The 23423-nt window shown below is 42.5% G+C and overlaps 1 protein-coding gene across 1 annotated transcript in view; it reads left to right on the top strand.

Annotated features, from left to right (window-relative positions):
* Positions 1-23423, top strand: part of CHST8 (carbohydrate sulfotransferase 8) — a 289240-nt gene that overhangs the window by 39128 nt on the left and 226689 nt on the right. Inside the window, exon 2 of the mRNA XM_090062722.1 lies at positions 12731-12957. Coding sequence (XP_089918848.1) covers positions 12849-12957 — 109 coding nt within the window. The 5' untranslated portion in view covers positions 12731-12848. The remainder of the gene's footprint in view (positions 1-12730; positions 12958-23423) is intronic.

Here is a 23423-nt window from a genome sequence, read left to right as displayed (position 1 = left end):
GCAAGGGGTACATGAACACCTTGCTAGGGACAGACAATACACACAAACCAGTTTAAGTGATCAGAAACTGGTTTAAACCTGTAACAAAACACATTCAGTGCACATAAACCAGTTTGAAAATGGCTGAAACTGGTTTGAGTTTGTGAGGAAAACTTACCAGGAGAAGGGGAGAGGCGGCGGGACGCTGTGCCGGCAGCTGTTTGCAGCAAAAGTGAAACCACGATAGCTGGAGCCACTGCAGTCGAAGATCAAAGAAAAAACGGTGGAGCCAGATACGGCTCCCGCGTCCGCCTGGGCACACTTTATAAAAGCGTGCCAAGGGTGATTGGCGGGGCAGGCAACCAAAGCCGGCAGAACAGGCCCACCCAGAAGGGAGCCAGGAGGACCGGAAAGAGCATCCCTGGCTGGCCCAGAAGAGTCAGAGCAGCCGGACAGTCCGGAGCACAAGAGGAGTCTTGGTGGCTCCCTTGGGAAGAGAGCGTGGAGGGAATACCGGGCCAGTGTGAGCCCAAGGAGCTGCTGGCAGACCCACTGTGGGCCAGAGCCAGTAGCCCCAGTGACTGGGACAGCAGCAGATGCGGCGAGGATGGGACCCTGAACTGAACAACCAGCAGCAAGTACTGAACTCAGGGAATCAGCAACGTGTCAAAGGAGGTAGCAGTCTGGGTAGAACCCGGCTCCACATAGACCAGAGAGCAGAGAGGGGCAGCAGAGAGCACTTGGCACCAGCTATACCAGTGGTCAACAACTGCAGCCCCAAGGGACCAAGCGCCGGGTAAGGCCTGAACATCAGCTCCAACAAGAAGTGCTTGAACTAATGAGAAAGGCTTTTGTTTTCTGATGGGCTGATAAATACTCTGTTATCAACTCCCTGCTGGGCTGGTTAGGAGCAGCCAGGGAGAGGGGGAACCCCTCCTTAATCAGAGCTCCTGCAGGAGCCTGGCCACACCGCCCTCAGCTCAGCACTAGGGAAGGGAAGGGAGGCCTGCTCTAGCACCTCCCCAGCTTTTAGCCTTCATGTGCCTGCATTTCTTCGGTTCAGAGGGGATGTCTTTACGGTTACAAACCAGTTCAGCATAGCCAGGTTAGACTAATGTGCAAAGATTGAATCAATTCAGGTTCAGGCTTTTTGAATGTCTGTCCCTAGCCAGGAGTTCTTCAGTGTGGAAGCGAGGAGCGAGGCTTGCTATTCTGGGGGATCTGAGCACCTCTCCCTTTCCCCTGACCTGTTCGCTTTGGAGAGACCCTGCTCATCTCAACCTTTCCCCTTTTTATTTCCCCTTCTATTTTTCTGCTTGATCCACCTTTCATTTTTTAAATGTTTTTAAATGAAAAACAATGAGAAAAAGTATGAAGGCATGGAAAAAAATTGAGAACCTAATTTTCTGAGAACCTAAGGATGAAAATGAAAGACCAATATTTTTCAGTTTCCATAAACTGAAGCAAAGTAGCTATTTAATTCAAAACAACAATTTCATTGCCTTTTGTTTAGAATGACACATCAAAATAAAATGAAAATGTTTCTCTCAATTTGTTTTGAAACTGAACTATTTTAACATAAAAAATGTAATGGGCATTTTATGGCAAAACAACAGTTTTCAAACAGGCTCTACTTACAGACTATCTATTTTTAATTAGCCGCTTCATTTTGACTGCCCAGATCCAGAACAACAGGAAATAACTCATCACTAACAAATGTGTATAGTTTAAGTGAAGAAGTACCTTGACAAAACAGATGGTGATCTCTCTTATTAGGGAGAAAGTATTTCAATAAGAAACAAATTAGTCATCGTGGCTAGAAGGACTAAGAGGACTAGTAATAGGTGAAAACAATCAGATGTGAAAATTGCAAGAGTTAATAAAGGAAACCACTCAACTGCCACAACAGAATGTTCCCATTTCAAGGTTATGAAGGCTATTTTCTTTTTTCTTGAAGTAACCATAGTAGCATCACAATGAACTAGATGCAGGATAAGCCAAGAGTAGATTTCCTTTTGCTTTTGCAGCAGCTCTGTTATGTTTTGTTTTCTCAAGTGCAGAATTAAAATCACCCTTGGTTTAGGCAAGAGGTTTGAATTCACAGCCTACAGGGAACATTTTATAGTTTCCACATTTTTCCTACTTAACTGAGAATTTTTAGTCTCCACTTTAAATAATTTGTGTGTCCAGGACAGAGGAATAAAATGCAAAAAATGCAAACCCCAGCAGTAAGAACTAAATTTTTTGAGGGCATGCAGTAAACCTGTATAATTGGAGCACAAACATAAAGCACATACAGAGGCACTTGGATCTCTATTACAGCATCACCATTCTAAATGCATACACACCTCAGTATGGCAGGAATTTGGCATTTGGTTCAATATTTATCCAACAGATGAAGACAAGCTACTCAAATACATATGCACAGAGGAGCTCAAACCTTGTGGCCTCTGCCGTATGCTTTCTCCCACCAACAGTACGCCACCCTCGTCCCAACTTCTTCTACCTACCCTGACTCAGCCCTGCCTTCTTATAGGAAGGCAGTATATTGCTCTACTACCTGCTTGCATGACTCCAAGGAGAATGTGGGAGCATGTCCAACCTCCTTTAGCTCTATGTCCACTCTGAAAACATTTTGATTTGGAGCATCTAGAGTTATGCTGAGAAAGTCCTGAAGCATATTTAGGGGAGCAGATGAGGAGAGGTAGTTCAGCAAGAGAGGGCTACAACCTGAGAACCACAAAAGTACTTCTAAAAATCTGATATTTGTTTTGGGATGTAGGGCTGATTTCCCCATGTATAGTGGTCTGTTTGGCTACTGACTTTGACTGCTGTGAGGCTGTAGAAAATTAAAAGCCTCTCTACCTTTTAGAACTGAGCCCTATCACAGTCAGCACCTGCTTCTGTATAAAATAGTATAATTAGGACAGTGTCCTTTTAAAATAGGCTGCCAAGCCCAGCATGGGAGATCCAGGCTGCCTGGACCTCGAAGAATGTGAATTAGAGGAGTTGCATCATTTCCATTCTAGTGCTGAAGAAAGCCAGAAGGCAGAAAAGTTGATATGTTCGCTCTCTATTTACACTATCACTGTAGGACTCCTATGAGAGAGTAATTTGAAACAAAATAAAGAAAACTTTTTCATTTCAGATTCAAAATGCTTTGGAAATGAGATATTTTTGGCCTAGAATGTTTCTTTGAACAGGTTTGTGCATTAAGTCGCTAATGATATAGCATAGCATTGAGGAGATTAGTGACACGTGACTCCTGTGGTAATTTGCACCCAGAAATATAGAAGAGAAATCTTTTAACTGAAAGAATTATTTGGCTTGTTTACCAAGTACTGTCCTTTTTTGTCTTTCATAATGTATGAAATATGAACTGAGAACTGCCCACTTCACATTGTAACATGCAGTAGGGTGGGACAAGTGGGCTATATGTGTTTCAAGAGTTAGTACCCTGTTTTCCAGGTCCAGGCATGTAGAACAATTCTGTAGGTTCTTATGTTTAAATTAGACTTCAGGGACTGGTTGAAACTGGGATGAATACATTTATTGGTGATGTCCAAGGGTTGCTATAAAACTCATGGGAAAAGGCTACTCAGGTATAAAGACAGTAGATTTTAACCTATGGGTTGTAATAAACTAAGTTTATCATCTGACCCCAGTGCTCTTTCCTGCCCAGGGCAGGGCGTCAGACTCGATGATCTACTGAGGTCCCTTCTGACCCTAACATCTATGAATCTATTAAGTTTCAGAGATTTCATGTAACCGTCTTTTAGCACAGCTGCAATTTGTGCAGGGCATTGTAGCTCTTTCTCTGGAGTCCAGGTTTACCCTACTGTAAGTTAAAGAGACTCCTGTGATGCAGAGTTTTTCTTAACATTGGAAACACCCATTTTGCATAATTGGAATGTTTCTCTTTTAAGTGACTCTGTAAGCCAAGATGCATAATGACATAAGTGACTAGAGAACAGAGCTGTTAAAAGTCAATAAGTTCTGCCTAATTTACCATAACACTCAAGATGTGTTATGGGTAGCAGATAGCATATGTGGTCAGTTCAGTAATTTCATCGAAACCTAGGAAACACTGATCAAGGTGCATTGAGAAATGGGTGCCAGATTATAAGCAGTTCATTGGATCTTCAATTTCTGTCTGCTCAACCAATTTTCAGGAAAGCTGAGATGTTAAAACAAGGCAGCATAAAATCATAATAAAACAAGCAAGATTCTTATTCTTTGATTCTGACTGCTACTTTGGTTCAAGACAGCTGATCATTAGGCCTGTGTTAAGCGACTAGTATTCACTTTGCATTCGGATTTGGTCGATTTGGGGGACATTGATTCAATTCAGTGATTTGTATCACTGTCCTGAATCGATTCGGCCGAATCTCCGAATCACCCAGGCCCATCCCCCGCTTGCTGTCCCAGCCTGGCAGTGGCTATCCCTCCTGCCCCAGCTGCCAGCACTTGTTAAAAAAAAAAAGCCCCAACTCAGCGGGTGCTGCCGGATCCCCCGACCCACCCCACTGTCCCAGTCCCCACCATGGGTGCCCTGCCTGGCCCAGCTCTGGCCCTTTAAGGAAAAAAAAACCCAAGAAAACCCCCTGGACTCACCGGTTCCTGCCAGCGGGGCATGATCCCCACTGCCCGCCACTGCCACATGCCATGTAGGGGGCTCTGCACAAACCCCTCACAAAGCTCGGAGGCTGCTGCAGGAGCCGGTGAGTCCAGGTTGGGGGAGGAGGGGGCGTTCTTAAAGGGCCTGAGCTGGGGTGGGCAAGGCAGCCATGGTGGGGCCTGGAGGAGTGGTGGGGTCCGGGGGCTCATGGCATGACATTTATAATCCAAGCAAACAGTTAGATTTTGAAGGTTTTGAAGGCACAATGGGGAAAATCATCTTGAAACGCCCACATGAAAATCAAAAGGGGTTTTTTTTGGTAGCTGCACATCAGGTGTATAGGTGAGAAGTAGGAAGTAGGTGTATAAAAACCCAACACCCAAAATGTGCATACTTGGTAAAATGGAAGCAGCTATGAGGCTTAATTGTTTCCTACTTCTCTTCATTCTATAATGAAGGTAAAGACCTTTGCACTATGTGGCTGGGTCTGATTTTCATTTCTTATTCTCAGGAAAAAGCTGATATCTATAGAATGATATAATGTGTAATCTCTTCCCCTCGATTACACTATCTGTGTATGACTGCCAGAAAAATAAACCAAAAAAACCCAGTGTTGCTGGTGAATCTGGATAATAGAGAGAAATGCCAATTCCTTCTTTCAGATTGGTGTCACAACAAGGCTGATGCTACAGGTCAGTTGTAAAGCAGAGAATGATTGCCTGCAAGATGCAAGGATTTAGTGCCATATATTTGAAAACTTTTTTTGTACCTAGAAGCAGTCTGAGGAAAAGGAATGTGCAAATGGCTCAGCCTCAGCTCCAAGGGAAGAAACTCTCCGCACACAACACCAACACAAGTGTGCCTAGTTTGCCACATTTGAGTAGAAATATTTTCTTTTATTTTTTATCTATTCAGTAATTTGTGTGTGGTATCTATGCATCTTGCACCGCCTAAATAGCACTGCTGCAACACAGTATTTAAACTGAGCACCCAATCTGTCAAACACTTGTCAACATATAAAATAACTCGGAGACTTCCAACAGTTAGCCATCCTTAATATCACCTCTCTGTCATACTTTCCCCTCTGATTGATATGCTTGCAGTGTTTTGATTATAGGAATAACAGGATAAAAATATATCTCTAGACTGTTACAGTGGAAGAGTTGGATTAGGCAAGTCTCCTTAAATACTACTTAGCTATACCCACAGCACTGTGGCTTTCAACTAGGTACCACGATATCCAGTAATGGGCAATCACTCTGGCAGACAATAAGGATAAGAGGCACTTGAACAAATAAGGCAAAGATCTTTGTGATTATGCAGAAGATCACAACATATCTAATGGGTGAGATGCCAACCTATGCTTTGGAAATACATCTATACTCCTATACCATTACAGGCATTTAAACAGAGCTGGAGAGCTTCAGTTCTTCCCAGTATCAGCAGCCTGCTCTCAACCAGCAGATTTGGTTCAGTTACAGGAACTCACAGAGCATGAAAAATTAAGTGTATCGAGTGCATACGAAGTAGACATTTACCTTGATTCATACGTGCTTTGTAATTGTCCAATTTAGTAATCAGTACATGTTTGCAAACCACTTGAGTGCTCTGTTAACTTGCTGATGTAAGTGTTAATATAAAAGTGACATTAGCATAGCTGATTCACTTGGATCTGGATTGGCACCTGCAGTCAAGGCCACATAAGGGGCAGCACACAGCTGCACTGTCCTAGCAACAGAGCACAGACTAAGCTGTATTTTGGGGCACGTCCACATGGCAGCTGGACCACATTAGGCAGTGCTGCAGCAAAGCACAGGACACCCACACTGTGCCTACTAAATGCCAGATGGATGTACTGTGGCTGCCTTAGAGCAGTGCTGGCTACACACCAGTGAGCTCACTGTCTTGGGTGTGCATGGCCAGTGCCGCTCAATTGCATTGCATCCATTTTGGGGTGCAGTATAGATTTGGAGCAGATCTGCCATGTTCCTGCAGAGCTCCCTAGCACCATCTGGAGTGGTGTAGATGTGCTCTTCATCACAATTTGAATCTCAGTTCCCCTTTGCTCAATGGAAGAGGTAGGTTGCTCCTGTCCTCTCCCCAGCACAGTCTATTTCACCTTCCCTGCCAGCTCAGCTGGGCAGGCGATAACACTGGCCACAGCCCCTCTGCACAAAAGAAAGGGGAGCAATACAGTGGCAGTGGCTATTCCCAAGTGCATAGGGTCTGGGGAGATGGGAGGCCAACACAGAAATGAAAGGGGTGCTTATATCCACTGTACTCTGGGAGTGACTGAGGCTTTGGAAAGCAGCTGTTTGCATTGCAGCATGGGAAGCATGTTTCTGGAAGCATTTCCTGCCAGGGAGGGCTTCTGTGTGAACATAAGAACTGAACTGGGGAGCAATTTTCCCTGTGGGCACTTTCCCCTTCCTGTTGACTTCCAGGTTTCTTGTATCTTCTGAGTGATCTTCTTGATCTTCTGAATCTATGATTGTGGCCTGGTCACAGACAAGGTACTGGTTTAGATGGAGCACTATTATGATCCACAATGGCAGCTCCTAGCAATGTGCCTTGCTACACCAGTGCCTGTTTTATGTACATTATAAGCTTCGCTCTTCACGTAGCAACAGCTTTGCTGATGAATAAACATGAGAACTGATGGGAAGGATGAATGCCACACCCTTCATAAATCAGAAACTGGCCCCATCTCATTTGCCCCCTAAATGCAGCCCAGTTTAAGCATTTCTGCCAGAGAATTTAAGCAATAGAGACCCTTGTCTTTTAAGCACCATTTTCAGCTAGCTGCCTCTTTCTGTGTGTGTTTATTGTAATGTCAAATCAAAGTAGCGTATTCAGTCCTTGAGATTCAAAAAGGCGGGCACCAAAAAGGACATCTTCAAAGTACCAGTCTCAATGTAACACCTTGCAGTTAATGCCTAGAAAATGCTCTGGGGACCAAGGATGGCCCAGTGGAAAACGGGCTGGTGTGCTTTGCTACTGACATCCTCTGTGAGCCTTTGTGACTTAGCTTCCCTCTGTGGGATCCATAGGAGAAATGTGCTCTGGCAGCTTCTGCTAGGTTATTTATAATCTGCAATTCCTCTAATGTCATTGACACCAGCACTATGTTGTTATGATGGACATGGAATAAATTAATGACACTTTCATTTAAAATGAAGATTGCTTCCTGTCAAGAGGCTGCCTTTCTGACCCAGATCTTTTCATGAGATGCTGCAGGTAACTCAGTTTCAAACCCTTCAGACCTTACAGTACATATCACATACTGGGGCATCCTCAATTAAACAGCTAATACAACACAGCTTTCCCATCATACTAGTTTGTAATGGCATTTCTGCCCTTTTAACTTCCTTTCAATACTGCCTGGGAGCATGGAGGAATTGAGTATATTGTTGTGTTTGAAAATAAAGGACTTAATGTCTGAAAATCCTGCTAAAATATGCAGATATCTTCCTCATAATCATATCAGAATATTTGTATTTAAAATTGTAGCATGATTTGTTTTACATGCCTGCTTTGGTGACAAAATACATTTTGCTCAGTTTGATCCTTATACTTGTCTCACTGCATACGTGTGTATTATGGTGATTGATACTTGAAACTGGAAAGTGCTACATAAGAGCTAATTATTATCAGCATACACACATACGCCTGCTGCTTTCAAGGGCAGAGCACTAAGATAGAATGGTAATGGGTGACCTTATAAAAACTTATATCAATACAGAGAAGCTTTGTCCACCTCTGAAGTGTACAGATGGTATAAATTATAAATTACACATTTCATTTCATTACTGCAGGTTCTAGGTGAGCCCCACTGTGTGACACATTCACTTGGGTGTCCAAAGGTACAGTTGGAGTGGAAGCCTCCCTGCAATCTGATCTTCTGCACTGGCAGCAATACTGTGTATTCCAGTATTAATTTGTCTTATTTAGGGGTCAGCAAATTTTTTGGAGCGGGGGCCAAAATTATACAGCTTGGTCCAAGGCAGGCTAGCATTTCTGACCAAACTGTTGCTGCCACTTTTCCCTACCATGACGGCCACTATATGTGTGACCTCTCACTGAAACCCTCCACTGCCAAAATGCCACTGAATTGCCCCACTACCAAAACGTTGCCAATATCTGGGCTTTGTGGGCTGGATGAAATTGCTACAGGCTGAATCCAACCTGTAGACCATACATTGCTGACTCCTCGTCTTACCCATTTAAGAAACGTGGTGGTAGAACAGCTAAGGCATCTCACTGTAAGTCCAAAGGCATGAGTATGAGCTTTGCTCCAGATCTGAGGCAAAGGCCACCACCAGTTGACTGCTGTCCATGAGAACCTGATCACTCAGACTAGGGAGTCAGGGACCCAGTATGATAATAGCCTGTTGATACTAGCCAGTATGATACTAGCCTGTTCTTAAAATTATGTATGATTTAAATAATGTCTCCTGGTATTTTCCTTTACAGTGTGTTTCATTTACGTGCATAAATCAGTGCTAACTGGTTTAAGAGATTCTTTGCTACTGCAGCTAAGAGGCTGGGGCTGGGAGGACTAAGGGAATGCATGACTTGCATGTATAAAAACTTGTTCTCATTTCCCAGGCTTGCAGGCCTGGGGCAGGTTAATTAAAGTCAACTGAGTGAAAAAATAATTACAGGACAGTGGAAAAGGGAGAAGCCCAAACCCATCATTTAAGCTTTCTAAGGTCTGTATTTTTGTTAAGAAAGGTGGCTGTGGAAGGGGACTCTCTTTTCTTTCCCTGCTTCTCTACTCCCTTGTACATTCATTGTACAGCCACATAACTAAAGGTAACAGCCTGTCCATGGGGCAAAAGGAGCTATTCTTCCTTCAGTATACACACATGTAGCTTTTGTTAAGTGTTTCATCTTGAGAAGTCTGCGCGTGATGTAAAGTGAAACAGGATTCAGCCTTTAGCTTCCATGTACTTCAGTTTCACATTCCTACAGAATGGGAATTATAGCACTTCTCTATCTAACAGCTGCTCTGTGAGGATAAGTATATTATAGTTGTGAAGAGCTCATATGTGACAGAAATGGGCACCACATCTTAGAGAGAGGCTATGACTAGAGAATCCTAAATGTTTACAGGAATCAGAACTCATGGCAGAGATGATATCTTTTATTAGACCAACTAGATATTTGCAAAAAGAGTCTTTATTTGCAAGCTTTTGGGCATGCTCACCCTTCCTCATTCATAGGAGAATGCAAAGACTGTAAAATTTCTCCTAGGTGGAAATGAAAATTCATATTTCACAGGAGAGCTGAAAGTGTTGTAAAGTCTCCTGGTTGGAATAGTTCATTTTGTGCAAATTAGGCTCAGATATGTTTACAGTTGTTTTACAACTTTACAAGCATTGGTGGGCCTGGGTTTGGTTTATTGAAACAAAACAAGTTATTTGATACCAGCTCCCATTTTATTCAATGACTGAATGTGTCAGGGACAGGACAGAGTATTCCCATTTAAACCATATTTAGTCACAGTCACATTCAAAGTTAAACTGGATCTGGTGCATTCCCAGACCTATTCCCTTTGATTTCATTGGGTGGTTTGAAGGAACCATAGGAGCAGAATTCGGTCCTTAGTAAACAAGTACATGGATCTTTAGCATGAAGAATTAATGCATTTGGCTCATAGGTCCACAAATATGATAGACCCTCTGAAAGATTATTAGGATGTATCTGTGTGAGTTTTCCACAACCTAGAAAATAGCTGTTTCTCTCTCCCTCTCTCACTCTCTCTCTCTTTTTAAAAAGAAAGGAGGCTGAAGTACAGTAGAGGAAAATATGCAGTTAATGCACTTTAAAATATACACCAAAAACTAAAGCTGAACTCAGATATTCATAGAGAGAACTCAGTGTCTTGCATTCTGCTAAGATACAGACATCTACCAATGTTTCTGCCCTCCAGCTCTCCTGATGGCTGTTTTGCACTCTGAAGAAACATGGATGCCATTAAATAATCATGTAAACTCATCAGTCAGAGTCACTGAAATCACTTCACTGGGCTTCACAGGACTGGAGGAGAGTGGGTAGCCCAATTATCTCCCTTTCCATTTAGCACAATTATCATATGTCCCTTGTAGACTAAACCTCGCTTGCACATATAGAATTTCAGATCTACTTACCAAAATGCTGGTCCTTAATGTACTGCATTATTACTGGAGTGCGTGCTTTTAATTATTGCATATGTGTGACTCAAGTTCTTGATGAGCACATTTTACACATCTAAAACCTCAAAGCATTGCACAACATTAAAAGACTATCATAAAAAAATATAAAAACTATAAATAAGATGCTACTATAGAGAATATTCCAGGCACATTCTGGTCATCACTTTAAAGAATTTTACTGGAGTAATTATCATGAATTAAAAGCTTTACAACCTTTTCCCATAAACCATTTTCACTTCAACATCTCATAGTGCAAACTTTTCCACAATGGAAACACCCTTTTTGAGCTAGAACTACCTTTGGAAACCATAACCCCCATCTTAGTCAGCAATATAAGAAAGACAGAGTGATGGCAAGCCCATGACTCTAATTTGTGACCCCCGAGGCAGCTTCTGTTTCAGTGATATCATAAGGGCTAAGTACAGATAGTCAAAAAGCTCAAGACTGAATTGATTCAATCTTCTCAGGTTAGTTTATGCTGTGTATATTGAACTAATAAGCAAGTGAACATTCACTTTTGACACCAGAAATGCAGCCACATGCTGGCAGTGGCTCAGATCTGTTTGGCAGACAGCTTGGGCCAAGTCTAGCCCACCCACTCTACAAGGGAGGGTTTAAGAGGGAAGTGCAAAGCATCCCGGGATGCCGGGGGACTATGAGTTAACTTGAAACTGGAGGGGATCTGGGACAGAAGTTCAATAAACTGATTTAATTTAAATCCGTCAAGTCTGATACATCCATATAGGTTTATCTTCAACCAGTTTTGGCCATTTTGAAAGTGGTTTATATACAATGAACTTCTGTTGTGTTCTGGATTTGAACTGGTTTCTCATCATCAGTTTATGTGTAATTTCTGTCCCTACCCAAGAAGAACAAGGGCAGCGTTTACCGCTATTGCAAAGAAATTATGAGTTTTAGAGCCCAGTCCCACCCTAATCCCCCAGGAAGGTGAGCCTTGATTGAGCTGAAAAAAAATGAAGAATCAGACTAAAAGTGTGTCCTTAACATCAGCAGAATGAGATGATACTAAATGTTTTTCTCTTCAGTTTTCATTTCTTCACTTCTTAGCATCTTACTGGAAATGGCCGTTGATTTGTGTGGAAATACACACATACCTTAAGTTAAATATTTTCTAAAGGTTTTGCCAAATTGGGGCTTTGGTACCGGGTATAGGGGCTTCTCCATGCTCAGTTGTGCTGGCATCTCTTTGGGATTATACACAGGAGTAAGTTCAATGTCTGACTTAGAAGTCATAGATTCCTTTATACAGAATTGTTGCTCACATTTAATAGTTCATCAACACCATCATTCCTGCCAAAGCTAGCTTTATCCAAACCAGTTAAAAGTGACCAAAACAACTAAGTCAGGTCCTTGGAACATACCACTTCCTTCAGTCAATACATCTACCAAGCTTATCAATGAGCTGTGTGTTTGGCCTCTGGTACATGCCTATTTGAAAAAGAAAAAAATCCAAGAATGACGCAGAGAGCTGCAAATTGTTTCTCATTCTCTCTGGATCTCACACAGAAGTTGCAACTTGTGTGATCATTTTTCCCATATTATCTCACTGTATGGTTTTCATATCGTTTAACCAGTGAAAAATAAAAAGCGACACATGCTTCAGTTGAAGCAAGCAGACTGTTAAAAGGGGCTTCTGCTCAAATTGCAGTTGCTGCATGATCATTTTCCCCAAATTACACTTTTTTATGATATTCCACATTTTCCTTTTAAGAAGTGGAAAATGCAAAGTGACATGCTCATTACTAAAAGCAAATGGATGGTTCAAAACTTGACCAGATGCATACTATTAGCATCAAGAGGGGAATATGTAGTTCAGTCATCAGGTGTAAAAATAAAAAATATCCTGTCTTGAAAAATGTTTTGAAAAATAAGTGATGTATGTGTTGTATGTGGTTTGTTTTTTTGCCTCTTGTAGGTGATATTATCCTGTAACACCAGCTGAGAAGATGGGACTATGAGTGAAGAGTGCATTTTGGAGATTGCACGCAGTTCATTTCCTGGGTCAAAACTGGATTGATTTGAGAACTGTAATTATGAGGCTGACATGTATGTTCTCCTTCATTTTGCTGTTTGGAGCGGCTGGGCTTGTCGTCTTCATTCATCTACAGGATCCAGAAGAAATAGTCCATCAGCAGACACCAGGTTAGCATTCCAGTTTCTATTTAGCATTTCCTCTACCCCATCCATCCAGTAATTTCTGCTGTGTCTTTAACCCTCTTTACATACTTTACAGAGGTCATCTGAGCACATGCGTTCCTCTGAACAGATATTTAATTTATTTTTATAGAGTCTGTTTTTGGAAGTAAAAAATTGCTGAAAGCACAACCGGCTTTTAAATTAGACTCAATAAACACTTGCCAGGTTATGAGATTCCTTGCTTTGTCACCAAGGTTATCTGCTTCAGTTGAGGCCAAATTCTGCTCCTACTTACAGTGGTGTAAATCCAAAGAAACTCACTTCACTGACCAGCCATGAAGATGCATGCCTCCCAATTGGCATTTGCTTATATGGGAGACCCAAGCGGAGAGACATAACATTATAAGTTCAAGACACTTAAAATGGTGAGATTAATTCTTTCATCATGAGTATCTCTTCCTACCTATTCTATTAATGAGTTTGTCATTTCTACTATGAGGGTTGGGGAGACCCTCTTCACCTAGTTCGTAGGTAATGTTGGGATTAAAATGAATGAAATCTCATGAAATGAGGGTCAGGTGAGATGCATGAACTTATATAGAAAAGGGAGTTGTGCTGACTCAGTTATATTAAAATACTTAAGTGATAACCAGCCAAAATGGGTGCTGATAAAAGCGTAGCCAGGTTTTACATTCACAGTAGTGTACCCAAAAAAGGACATTGTGTTTTGTTTTATATCAGATGCATCTTCTCCTGTGATTAAACACCACTTTGAGAAGAATTCTGTTCACTAGTCCCAGTTAACATCCACTTCTAATAATGGGAGCATTTTAAAAGGAAAATATTGCTATCACTTTTAAAGGTGCTGTACCCTGACACTGAGCCCAAGAACCATCATTACATTAAGTGCCACTCACTGCGTCCAGATTTATTACGTGTTTATTTCTATGTTAACAAACATATTTATACATTAATATATTTATTACTTCAGACCAATTGCACTCTAATTTTGAAAGCAGCCACTCAGCTGAAACTGCTGAAATAATGAATTAATGCTGTGGCACAAACTGAAAGCAGAGGATTTCCCAGTCACTTGCTTTTTTAATTTACTTTTGTATATTTAGATGCAAAACAACTAACATATTAATAACTGACACTCAGAAGAACCCAAGTTCTTAGAGGTATGCTGCATTTGAAATCAGTGGACGCTTCATACATATATTTCTCGGAGAACAGGGCAATAAGAGGACACCTTTGGGCCCCATTATGCCCTTTTATGCTTACTGGTTTAGTTTGGGATGCACTGAATATAGGTGAGAACAGAAACTGGATATTCCCTTTGCAATACCTAGACCTGGTGACTGTCTATAAACTCACTGGGGGGACCAGAAGGGTTTGGGAGAAACCTTGTTTCCCCTAGCGCCCCCCGGCATAACAAGGAATAACGGCCACAAGTTGTTGGAGAGGAGGTTTAGATTAGACATATGTAAGAACTACTTCACGGTCAGGATGGCTAGGATCTGGAACCAACTTCCAAGGGAAGTGGTGCTGGCTCCTACCCTGGGGGCTTTTAAGAAGAGGCTTGATGCCTGCCTGGTTGGAGTCATTTGAGCCCAGTTTTTCTCCTGCCCAGGTGGGGGGTCGGACTTGAAGATCTACAAGGTCCCTTCGGACCCGATGTCTATGATTCTATAAACTGACCATCTCAGTTGTTACTTTCTACACTGTAGATTCCACCTCTTTACAGATGATCCACAGCTGTCAGCCATGCTGTAAAAACCTGACTTGCTCCCATTTTTTCATGGTACTGCATGAATTTAAAAAAAGGAGGCTATGGCATCTTTACAAGGAAAGATGCTAAAGCCCTGCTGATTTGGAAGTATGGCATTGTTCCCCTTTTCCCCTTTAGAAGGGTCTCCATAAAATTAAGCTTCCTAGACAAGATACTGAGAGGAGAGATCAATGCAGGGAGAGCTTGCAACCTAGGAAATAGCCCTACATGACAGCATCATTCTCCCCAGCCCCACAGGCCTCTTCTTCTTTGTCTAAGACTTTGATTGTGTTTGCAGAATAGGATTGGTGGGTAACAAGGCTCACAGTCATCTCTCTTTACTATGCAATAAAAAATCTGCCCCATGAAAGGTGTTGGCATTCGTAATTAACCTTTACTGCAACAAAACAAAAATAATCACAAATTAAGTATTGCAAGTTTAAGGATTCATTAATCTTTGTGACACTAAAATACGATCAATAGGTGGGTGTGGTGGAAATGAATTCCACAATAACCCAATGCAGACTCCCTCTAAAATACCCTTCTTATTTAGTGGGTTTGGTCAAATTCAGTCCTCAGAGGGATAACACAGTGTCCCAAGGCTAGACCATATTGCTCACCTGTAAAAGGGGTTGTTTGTGCACAAAGAACTGGAGACAGCAAACACAGCAGGTGGGAGTTACTTCTGCACTGCTGGGTTTCTTTTGCTCCTGTTGTTTACTACCCACTAATATTATAGTTTCAACATTAAAAAACAAAAACAAACAACAGCAACAACAAAGTGTCTACTTTTCTATTTGCAAATATCCAGACCTACTGCACTGCCCTAAATGGGCAACATGCAAGCTTTTCCACACTGCTCTTGCATTTCCCAATAGTCCTGGCTTTTAATATCCTGATCTTCCGGTCATGAACCTCTTGAGTACTGACAGTGATTGTAATACATTGTGATGAGATTTTGGGGGGTTGGCAGAAGTAGTATAATGGGGCCACCAAAAACATAACTGAGGCACCCCAGTGATGCAGCCAGCCAACTAATTTATTAAATTCCACAGGCAAGATCCTCTATATAGAAGTAAAATTAACAGAAATATAGGTATCTGTTACTGCCAAAAAGGTCTAACCTGGACCCGATTAACACATCAGATTACCATTTTTGTTCATTGGAATTACAATAAATGTACTTCTATTTTTCATATATCAACTATTTAGATACACCGAGCACACGCAACTCTGTTCAACTCGGGAGCGTCCCATGTTCAACACCTCTGAAAATTGGGCCAGTTGTCCCTGAAGCATTTGTGCCATAGAACATAAATTATAGCCAGAAAGGACTGATTGATCGTTTCACTGAAAAGAAGGCTAGGCATGTTTCTTTAAAGTGCACCAAGCTATGTGGAAATCTGTCAGTGTATGGGAGAGACAACTTAGGTGGGCTTCAGAGCATGCTTCCTCTTTTAAAAGATTTGCTTTCTCATCTGCTGGCCTGATTGCTGCCTCAACAGAAGTAAATAAATATGTGTCACTAAACTATTTAGGACAATGGATTCTGTTTGGCAAAGTTTTATTTGATTAGCCTTTTGTTCTGTATTTCCCATGTAGTTACTGCATAGCTGAATGCATTTACAACACACTGAAATCTATCTGGCAAGCTATGTAAAAGTCAATAAAGATCATTTTTTTCACTGAAAAGCAGCATAGCAGAATTTTGCACTGGCCAAGCAGGCATTTCTCACTGCTAGTATGTTCAGTCATCTTTAATTTTACATAGTTTAACTTATAAAATAAGATTAATAAAAATACGCTGGTACTTTAGTTTTATCTTTCTGTTCCAGAAATTCTGCTCTGTTCTTTTAGTCCTAGCAAGCACGATGGTAAAACCTTGATGTACTGCTTAAACCAGTATAAAAACTACAGTCATAAAACTTTAAGTAATGCTTACATTACTTTCACTGAGCAAAGTACTCCTGACAGTAGCTGTTTGTGTTGATTTGTTACTATTCATTTATTCTTTCCCTGTGCTTCACATTGCTACCTAATTGTGATGCTGTACTGAGAAAGCAATATCAAAGTAATTTTCCACAACATTAGTTACAATTTTCTTCTGATCTTTCGAGTGAAACAATCCCATCCTGTTGGCTTCTGTGAGCATATAAACCTTGATTACATTTATCTGTTGGAAACCAATGCTTACAAAGTATATATGCCCTGGATAGTAGGTGTATAGCCTTTTTTGCTGATTGACAAACATTTTGTCTGTATAGTTTTATTTATATAATGCACTTCACTCTGAACAGACATGGTTATGACAGACAACCACTTAGAGCGGACAAAGCAGATTTACCAAGCCAATATATTAAATGCAGTACATATTCTGCTGGTCATTACTGAGACAGTAACTTCACTTATGACAGACATTTTCTGGGCGTTTGTGAAGAACGTTACTATAATTCCGAATGTTGGGTATGGAGGGGCTAGTGCTGTGAGTGAAAATGAGATGATCATGGAAAAAATAGGAACTGTAACGCACTAATTCCCTTTTTGTAAGTATATAGCACTTTGATAATCTCAGATGCAATTAGTATTATTAGTGATAGTAGTAATACTACTATACTAAACTACTACCACTAATAATACTAACTACTCTGTAACTTTGACTTATGATGATGATGCAAGAAAGGCTGTGCTTTTGTAAAGTCAGGATGAATTTTCCTAGCAATGGACCTGCAAGAAAATCCTGTAGCTGCTAACAAGACTTGCATATATAACCCCCTGTCCAGGATGGGAGATTAAACCCTCAAATATTTTATATTTTCTGTGACATACTCAGTAATTTCCACTGCTTTCTTTGTCTGGGTCTCTTTGTCTCTTAAAATCAGCCAGGCGGCTGGCCTATCCATCATTATTGTGAGCTGTAATAAGCGTCCTCAAAATAATGATATGCTCCCTAAAGATTGGAAGCTATATCAGGGAATGGATACAATATCCCTGTCACACAGTTGGTCAGGGCTGACCCAGTTTTCATATTCATATCTTAAATTCATAACAGCTATGGCTGTACAATATGGTAGTGTAGTTAGGACAGAAAAAGCCATTGTGTTAAAGGAAGGTCAGTGGAATGCAGTTGATCTAAATTACATTAAGGTGGATTTAGGACTGGGCTGGAAACTTCTGACCCTAGAACAGCCACTTCAGTGGGATGAGACAGAATAATGGTAAGGAGTGCCAGGACTACTGCTGCAAAGCTGCATCATCCATAGTATCTATGTCTATGTATAAAGGTCCCTCCTGGGATTCAAGAAGAAAAGAGATGCTAAAGGCATCTTGGAATCCTGATAGGAGAGTTTTCCTACCAAAAATAGGGAGAACATTTATATGCCCTCCAGAAATAGAGAAGTAGGTACTGACTTTACCTCACTATTGCTGAACAGAAAAAGAAGGTTTTCACTTAGTTTAAAAATATACTCATACACAAAACAAAATAGCCTTCAGAAACAGCTAACACAAGGAGAATTCATCCCAGAAGGTGTATGTTTCAACAGACTACAATGATGAACTAATGGGAAGGATCCCCTGTGAAGCCCGTCTGAGGAGGATGGGGGTCCAGGATTGCTGGTTGTAATTTAAAGAAACCTTATTGAGTGCTCATGATTGAACCACCCCAATGTGCAGGAAGACTAGCAGGTATGGCAGAAGACCAGCTTGCCTTAGCAAGAAACTCTTCAGTACGCTAAAACACAAAAAGAAAGCTTACAGGAAGTGGAAACTTGGGAATATAAGGGTAGGAATATAAGCGTATTGCTTGGGCATGCAAGGATGAGAACAGGAAAGATAAAGTGTAATTGGAGTTGCAGCTAGCAAGGGATGTGAAGGTTAACAAAAAGGGTTTCTACAAGTATGTCAGCAACAAAAGGAAGTATGAGTCCCTTACTGAATGGGAGAAGCAACCTAGTGACACATGATGTGGAAAAGCCTGCCTATTTTACCTCAGTTTTCATAGGTAAGGTCAGCCCTGGGACTGCTGCACCTGGCAGCACAGTTTGGGGGGGAAGGTGAGCAGCCATCAGTGGCAAAAGAACAAGTTACAGACTATGTAGAAAAGCTGGATGTGTACAAGTCCATGGGGCTGGATACAATTCACCCAACAGTGCTAAGATGTGATTGCAGAGCCGCTGGCCATTATCTTTGAAAACTCATGGAGATCAGGAAAGGTGCCAGATGACTGGAAAAGGGCAAATATAATGCCCATCTTTAGGAAAGGGAAGAAGGAGGATCCAAGCAACTACAAAGCAGTCAGCCTTACCTGAGTCCGTGGAAAAATCATGGAGCAGGTCCTCAAGGAATCTTTTTCTAAGCACTTGGAGGAGAAGATGATTAGGAACAGTCTGCATGAATCCACCTGGGGCAAGTCATGCCTGACCAACCTGATTATCTTCTATGATGAGATGACTAGTTCTGAGGATGTGGGGAGAGCACTAGATGGGATACCCTGACTTTAGCACAAAATTTTTGCAAGCAAGCTAAGGAAATATGGGTTGGGGGAATAAGGTAGATAGAAAACTGGATGGATTGTAGGGCTCAAAGGGTAGTAATCAGTGGCTCAATGTCTAGTTGGTAAGTGGTATCAATTGGAGCAGCCAATTGGGGTTGGTCCTGGGGCTGGTTTTATTCAATATCTTCATTAACGACCTAAAAGATGGGATGGAGTACACCCTCAGCATGTTTGCAGATCACACCAAACTGGGGGAATAATAGATATACTGGAGGGTAGGGCTAGGATTCAGAGTGTCCTAGACAAATTGGAGGAGTTAACCAAACAAAATCTCATGAGACTCAATGACAACAAGTACAAAGTCCTGCAGTTGGAACAGAACAATCTCATGCACCCGTACAAGTTGCAGACCAACTGGTTAGACAGCAGCTATGTAGAAAAGGACCTGGGGGTTACAGTGGGCAAGAAGCTGAATATATGCCAACAACGTGCCCTTGTTGCTGAGATAGCTAACGGCATACTGGGCTGCAAATGTTGCTGACAGATCAAAGGAAGTGATTATTCTCCTCTATTTGGCACTTTTGGGGCCCACACCTGAAGTACCATGTCCAGTTTTGGGCCCCCCACTACAGAAAGGATGTGGACAAATTGGAGAGAGTCCAGGGAAAGCAACAAAAATGGTGAGGGGGCTGGGGGACATGACTAATGAGGCGAGGCCAAGGGAACTGGGCTTATTTAGTTTGGAGAAGAGAAGACTGACAGGGGATTTAATAGCAGCCTTCAACTCCCTGAAGGGGGGTTGCAAAGAGGATGGAGCTGGACTGTTCTCAGTGGTGACAGATGTCAGAACAAGGAGCAATGGGCTCAAGTTACAGCAAGGGAAGTTTAGGGATATTAGAAATACCCTCACTAGGAGGGTAGTAAAGCACTTTACCAAGAGAGATGGTGGACTCTCCATCCTTGGAGGGTTTTAAGACCAGGCTAGACAAAGCCTTGGCTGGGATGATATAACTGGTGCCAGTCCTGCTTTGAGCAGGGGATTGGACTAGATGACCTTGTAAGGTCCTTTCCAACCCTATTTGTATATGATTCTATGACCAAACAGGGGATACAATGGAAATGTTTTACACAGTTAACTGTACGGAAGCTACAAGATGCAAACTAACACCCATGAGCCAAAGCTTGGCAGAATTGCTGAGAATTTGCAGTAACTCGACTTCAATTACTTAGTCCTCTCAAACCACAGAACACAGTGCTGCTGCTTTATTTTTTCCTTTAGCAGTGGGGTAGGGCAGCGAAGAGAGCAAAAAAGCAGAGGGTGATTGTTATAATAAACTTCAATGCACTGGGGAGCTATAGTGCAGTAGTCTGACTGTATATCACAGCAGACTTAGTGCAGAGAGCAGTATTATGGCTTCACGGGAATCTTTCCTTGTTGTAATTACTTATTCAGAACACACACACCTTGTTACTTGCAAATTACAGTTCTGTGTACATGTCTCCTTGCTAACTGCACATTTCCATAATACTATCCTAGTGTACAACACACTCCCTGTTTGTCAGGCTGAATACTTGTTTTTTTAAAAATGCAATTGCAAATAAATTGGCATATAGATATAATTTTAAAACTAATTTGACTACCCTCAACAACTTTTCTCTGGTATGAACTTGTTCACTTAGCTGGATTCTGCACTATAACCAGCAATACAAACCATGCTTAAAATAATCTGGTAACCAGATGAATGGACTCCCAAGGATATTTCTCAAGTGGAAGAGGCACTACTGCGAACTGTCAGATGAGGTTCCCATTACCTCAAGGGATGGCTGGACCTTTTACAGTCATATTTACCATGCATCTTCTATGTCTCAGCTTCTTTGCCAGAGCTCCCCCCAGAGTAAATATGTTCTCCCTTTACATCTTTTCATCTCTCAGGGTGCATCTACATGTACAAATGCTCTGGGGTGGGCTTACTCTATGGTAATTTACTCTAGAGTGATTTACTCTAAAGTAAACTCACCCAGGGCAGGCATCTATAGTGCAAGGAAGCCGGAGCAGATTTTCTGCTCATGGCAGCAGTCTGCTCCCACCCCCACGGGCCCTGCACTGACTCTCTGCAGCAGCCAGTGGGACCTCTAGGCTCTTATCTTCTAGCCTCAGCTCTGCGACCTTGGAGCCAAGGCTGGGAGATTCTTATTTCCCAGCCCCTGCTTCGCAATCACAGAGCTGGGGCTGGGAGCTCTGTACTACCAGGGCAGGGGGACATTGTTCCTGCCTGGGCTCTGGTGGTGGAGCACACCCCAGTAGCAGGCAGCTCTCACGGGTAGGGAACAATATCCCACCCCCTGCTGCTCAGCTGACCAGGAGCACATATACTCAGGGCCAGAGCCGACCCGAGCAGGGGCCCAGGGCAAATCAGCCCATACGGGACCCCTCCCCTGCTCCAATCCCACACGCCTCAGACCCAGAGAAGCTGCCGCCACCATTGGCAGTAGGGGGGGCAGGGAGGGGGGCAACTGGACGTGAAGCAAGCTGCAGCAGCACAAGAGTCGCCACGGCTGCTCCACCCAGCTCCACAGGGGCCCCCAAAGTGCGGGGCCCAGGGTGGTTGCCCTGTTTCGCACCCCCTAGGGACAGGCCTGCGCAGGGCCATACTGCACAGTAATTACTCTGGAGGAAATTTGTTGTTTTTATTTACAGGTAGTAAAGTGTCTCATGTAGACATGCCCTCAGTCTTATTCTAACCAGTTTATGTAATTAACTTAATTGAAAGAAAAAGACTTAGATGCATCAGCATTGAGTCAAAGCACCTGTTTTGGGGAAGTTGTGGTCTGCATGCTGTGCATATGATTAATCTTTCCAGGTGCTTGCAGTGGCTTAAACTATGAGACCCAGGTTTTTTTAATCTTGAGGGAAAGTTTTAGCCAGTTCCCAAACAGCTGCCATCTCCAGTGGAGTCAAAAGTGATCTCTAGCTCTCTAGATAATTAAAAAGTAAGCATACTTTATTGCTAGATGAGCTTTAATCAGAGGGAATGTATTTGGTGGTCAGAGCAGGGATGCGAGAATTTTTCAATGTGTGGGACACCAGTAATATAGAAATGGTCTTGCAGACTGGATGCTTTCTCATTCACAACATGTGGCACATACTAGCTACGGTAATTGCTTACAGTGTGGCATCAGGAAAGCATTTAGTGAAGTTTTCACTTACTGGTATTGTGGTTTAGCAATTAGATTGTCTTCCTCCAATAACGTTAATTAGAGTCTTTCCATTTATTGTGAGGAGCTTGGGATCAGGGGCTACGTGAACAGTAGTTCTCTGGAGATGACCTGGACAAGCTCAGCAAATGGGCAGATGAGAACCTCATGGTGTTTAACACAGAAAAATGCAAGGTTCTCCACCTTGGGAGGAAAAACCTGCAGCACCCTTATAGGCTCGGCAGTGCTATGCTGGCTAGCACTACAGAAGAAAAAGACTTGGGGGTCATCATTGACCACAAGATGAACATGAGCCTCCAATGCGATGCTGCGGCTAGTAAAGCGACCAAAATGCTGGCGTGCATCCATAGATGCTTCTTGAGCAAATCCCGGGACGTCATTCTCCCCTTGTACTCGGCCTTAGTGAGGCCGCAGCTGGAGTACTGCGTCCAGTTTTGGGCTCCACAATTCAAAAAGGATGTGGAGAAGCTTGAGAGAGTCCAGAGGAGAGCCACGCGCATGGTCAGAGGTCAGGAAAACAGATCTTACGATGACAGGCTGAGAGCCATGGGACTCTTTAGCCTGGAAAAGCGCAGGCTCGGGTGATCTGATGGCCACCTATAAGTTTATCAGGGGTGACCACCAGGATCTGGGGGAATGTCTGTTCACCAGAGCGCCCCAAGGGATGACGAGGTCGAACGGTCACAAACTCCTGCAAGACTGTTTCAGGCTAGACATAAGGAAGAATTTCTTTACTGTCCGAGCCCCCAAGGTCTGGAACAGTCTGCCAGCGGAGGTGGTTCAAGCACCTACATTGAACACCTTCAAGAGTAAATTGGATGCTTATCTTGCTGGGATCCTATGACCCCAGCTGACTTCCTGCCCTTTGGGCAGGGGGCTGGACTCAATGATCTCCCGAGGTCCCTTCCAGCCCTAATGTCTATGAAATCTATGAAATCTATGAAGTGCTCTGTGGACTAGACTGGGAAATCCTGGGTTACAACTTTGCTTTGG

The sequence above is a fragment of the Crocodylus siamensis genome, chromosome 9 (assembly GCF_052110815.1).
Source record: "Crocodylus siamensis isolate JL-2025a chromosome 9, ASM5211081v1, whole genome shotgun sequence".
NCBI classification, from domain to species: Eukaryota; Metazoa; Chordata; order Crocodylia; family Crocodylidae; genus Crocodylus; species Crocodylus siamensis.
This window is presented reverse-complemented; position numbering and strand designations above follow the sequence as displayed.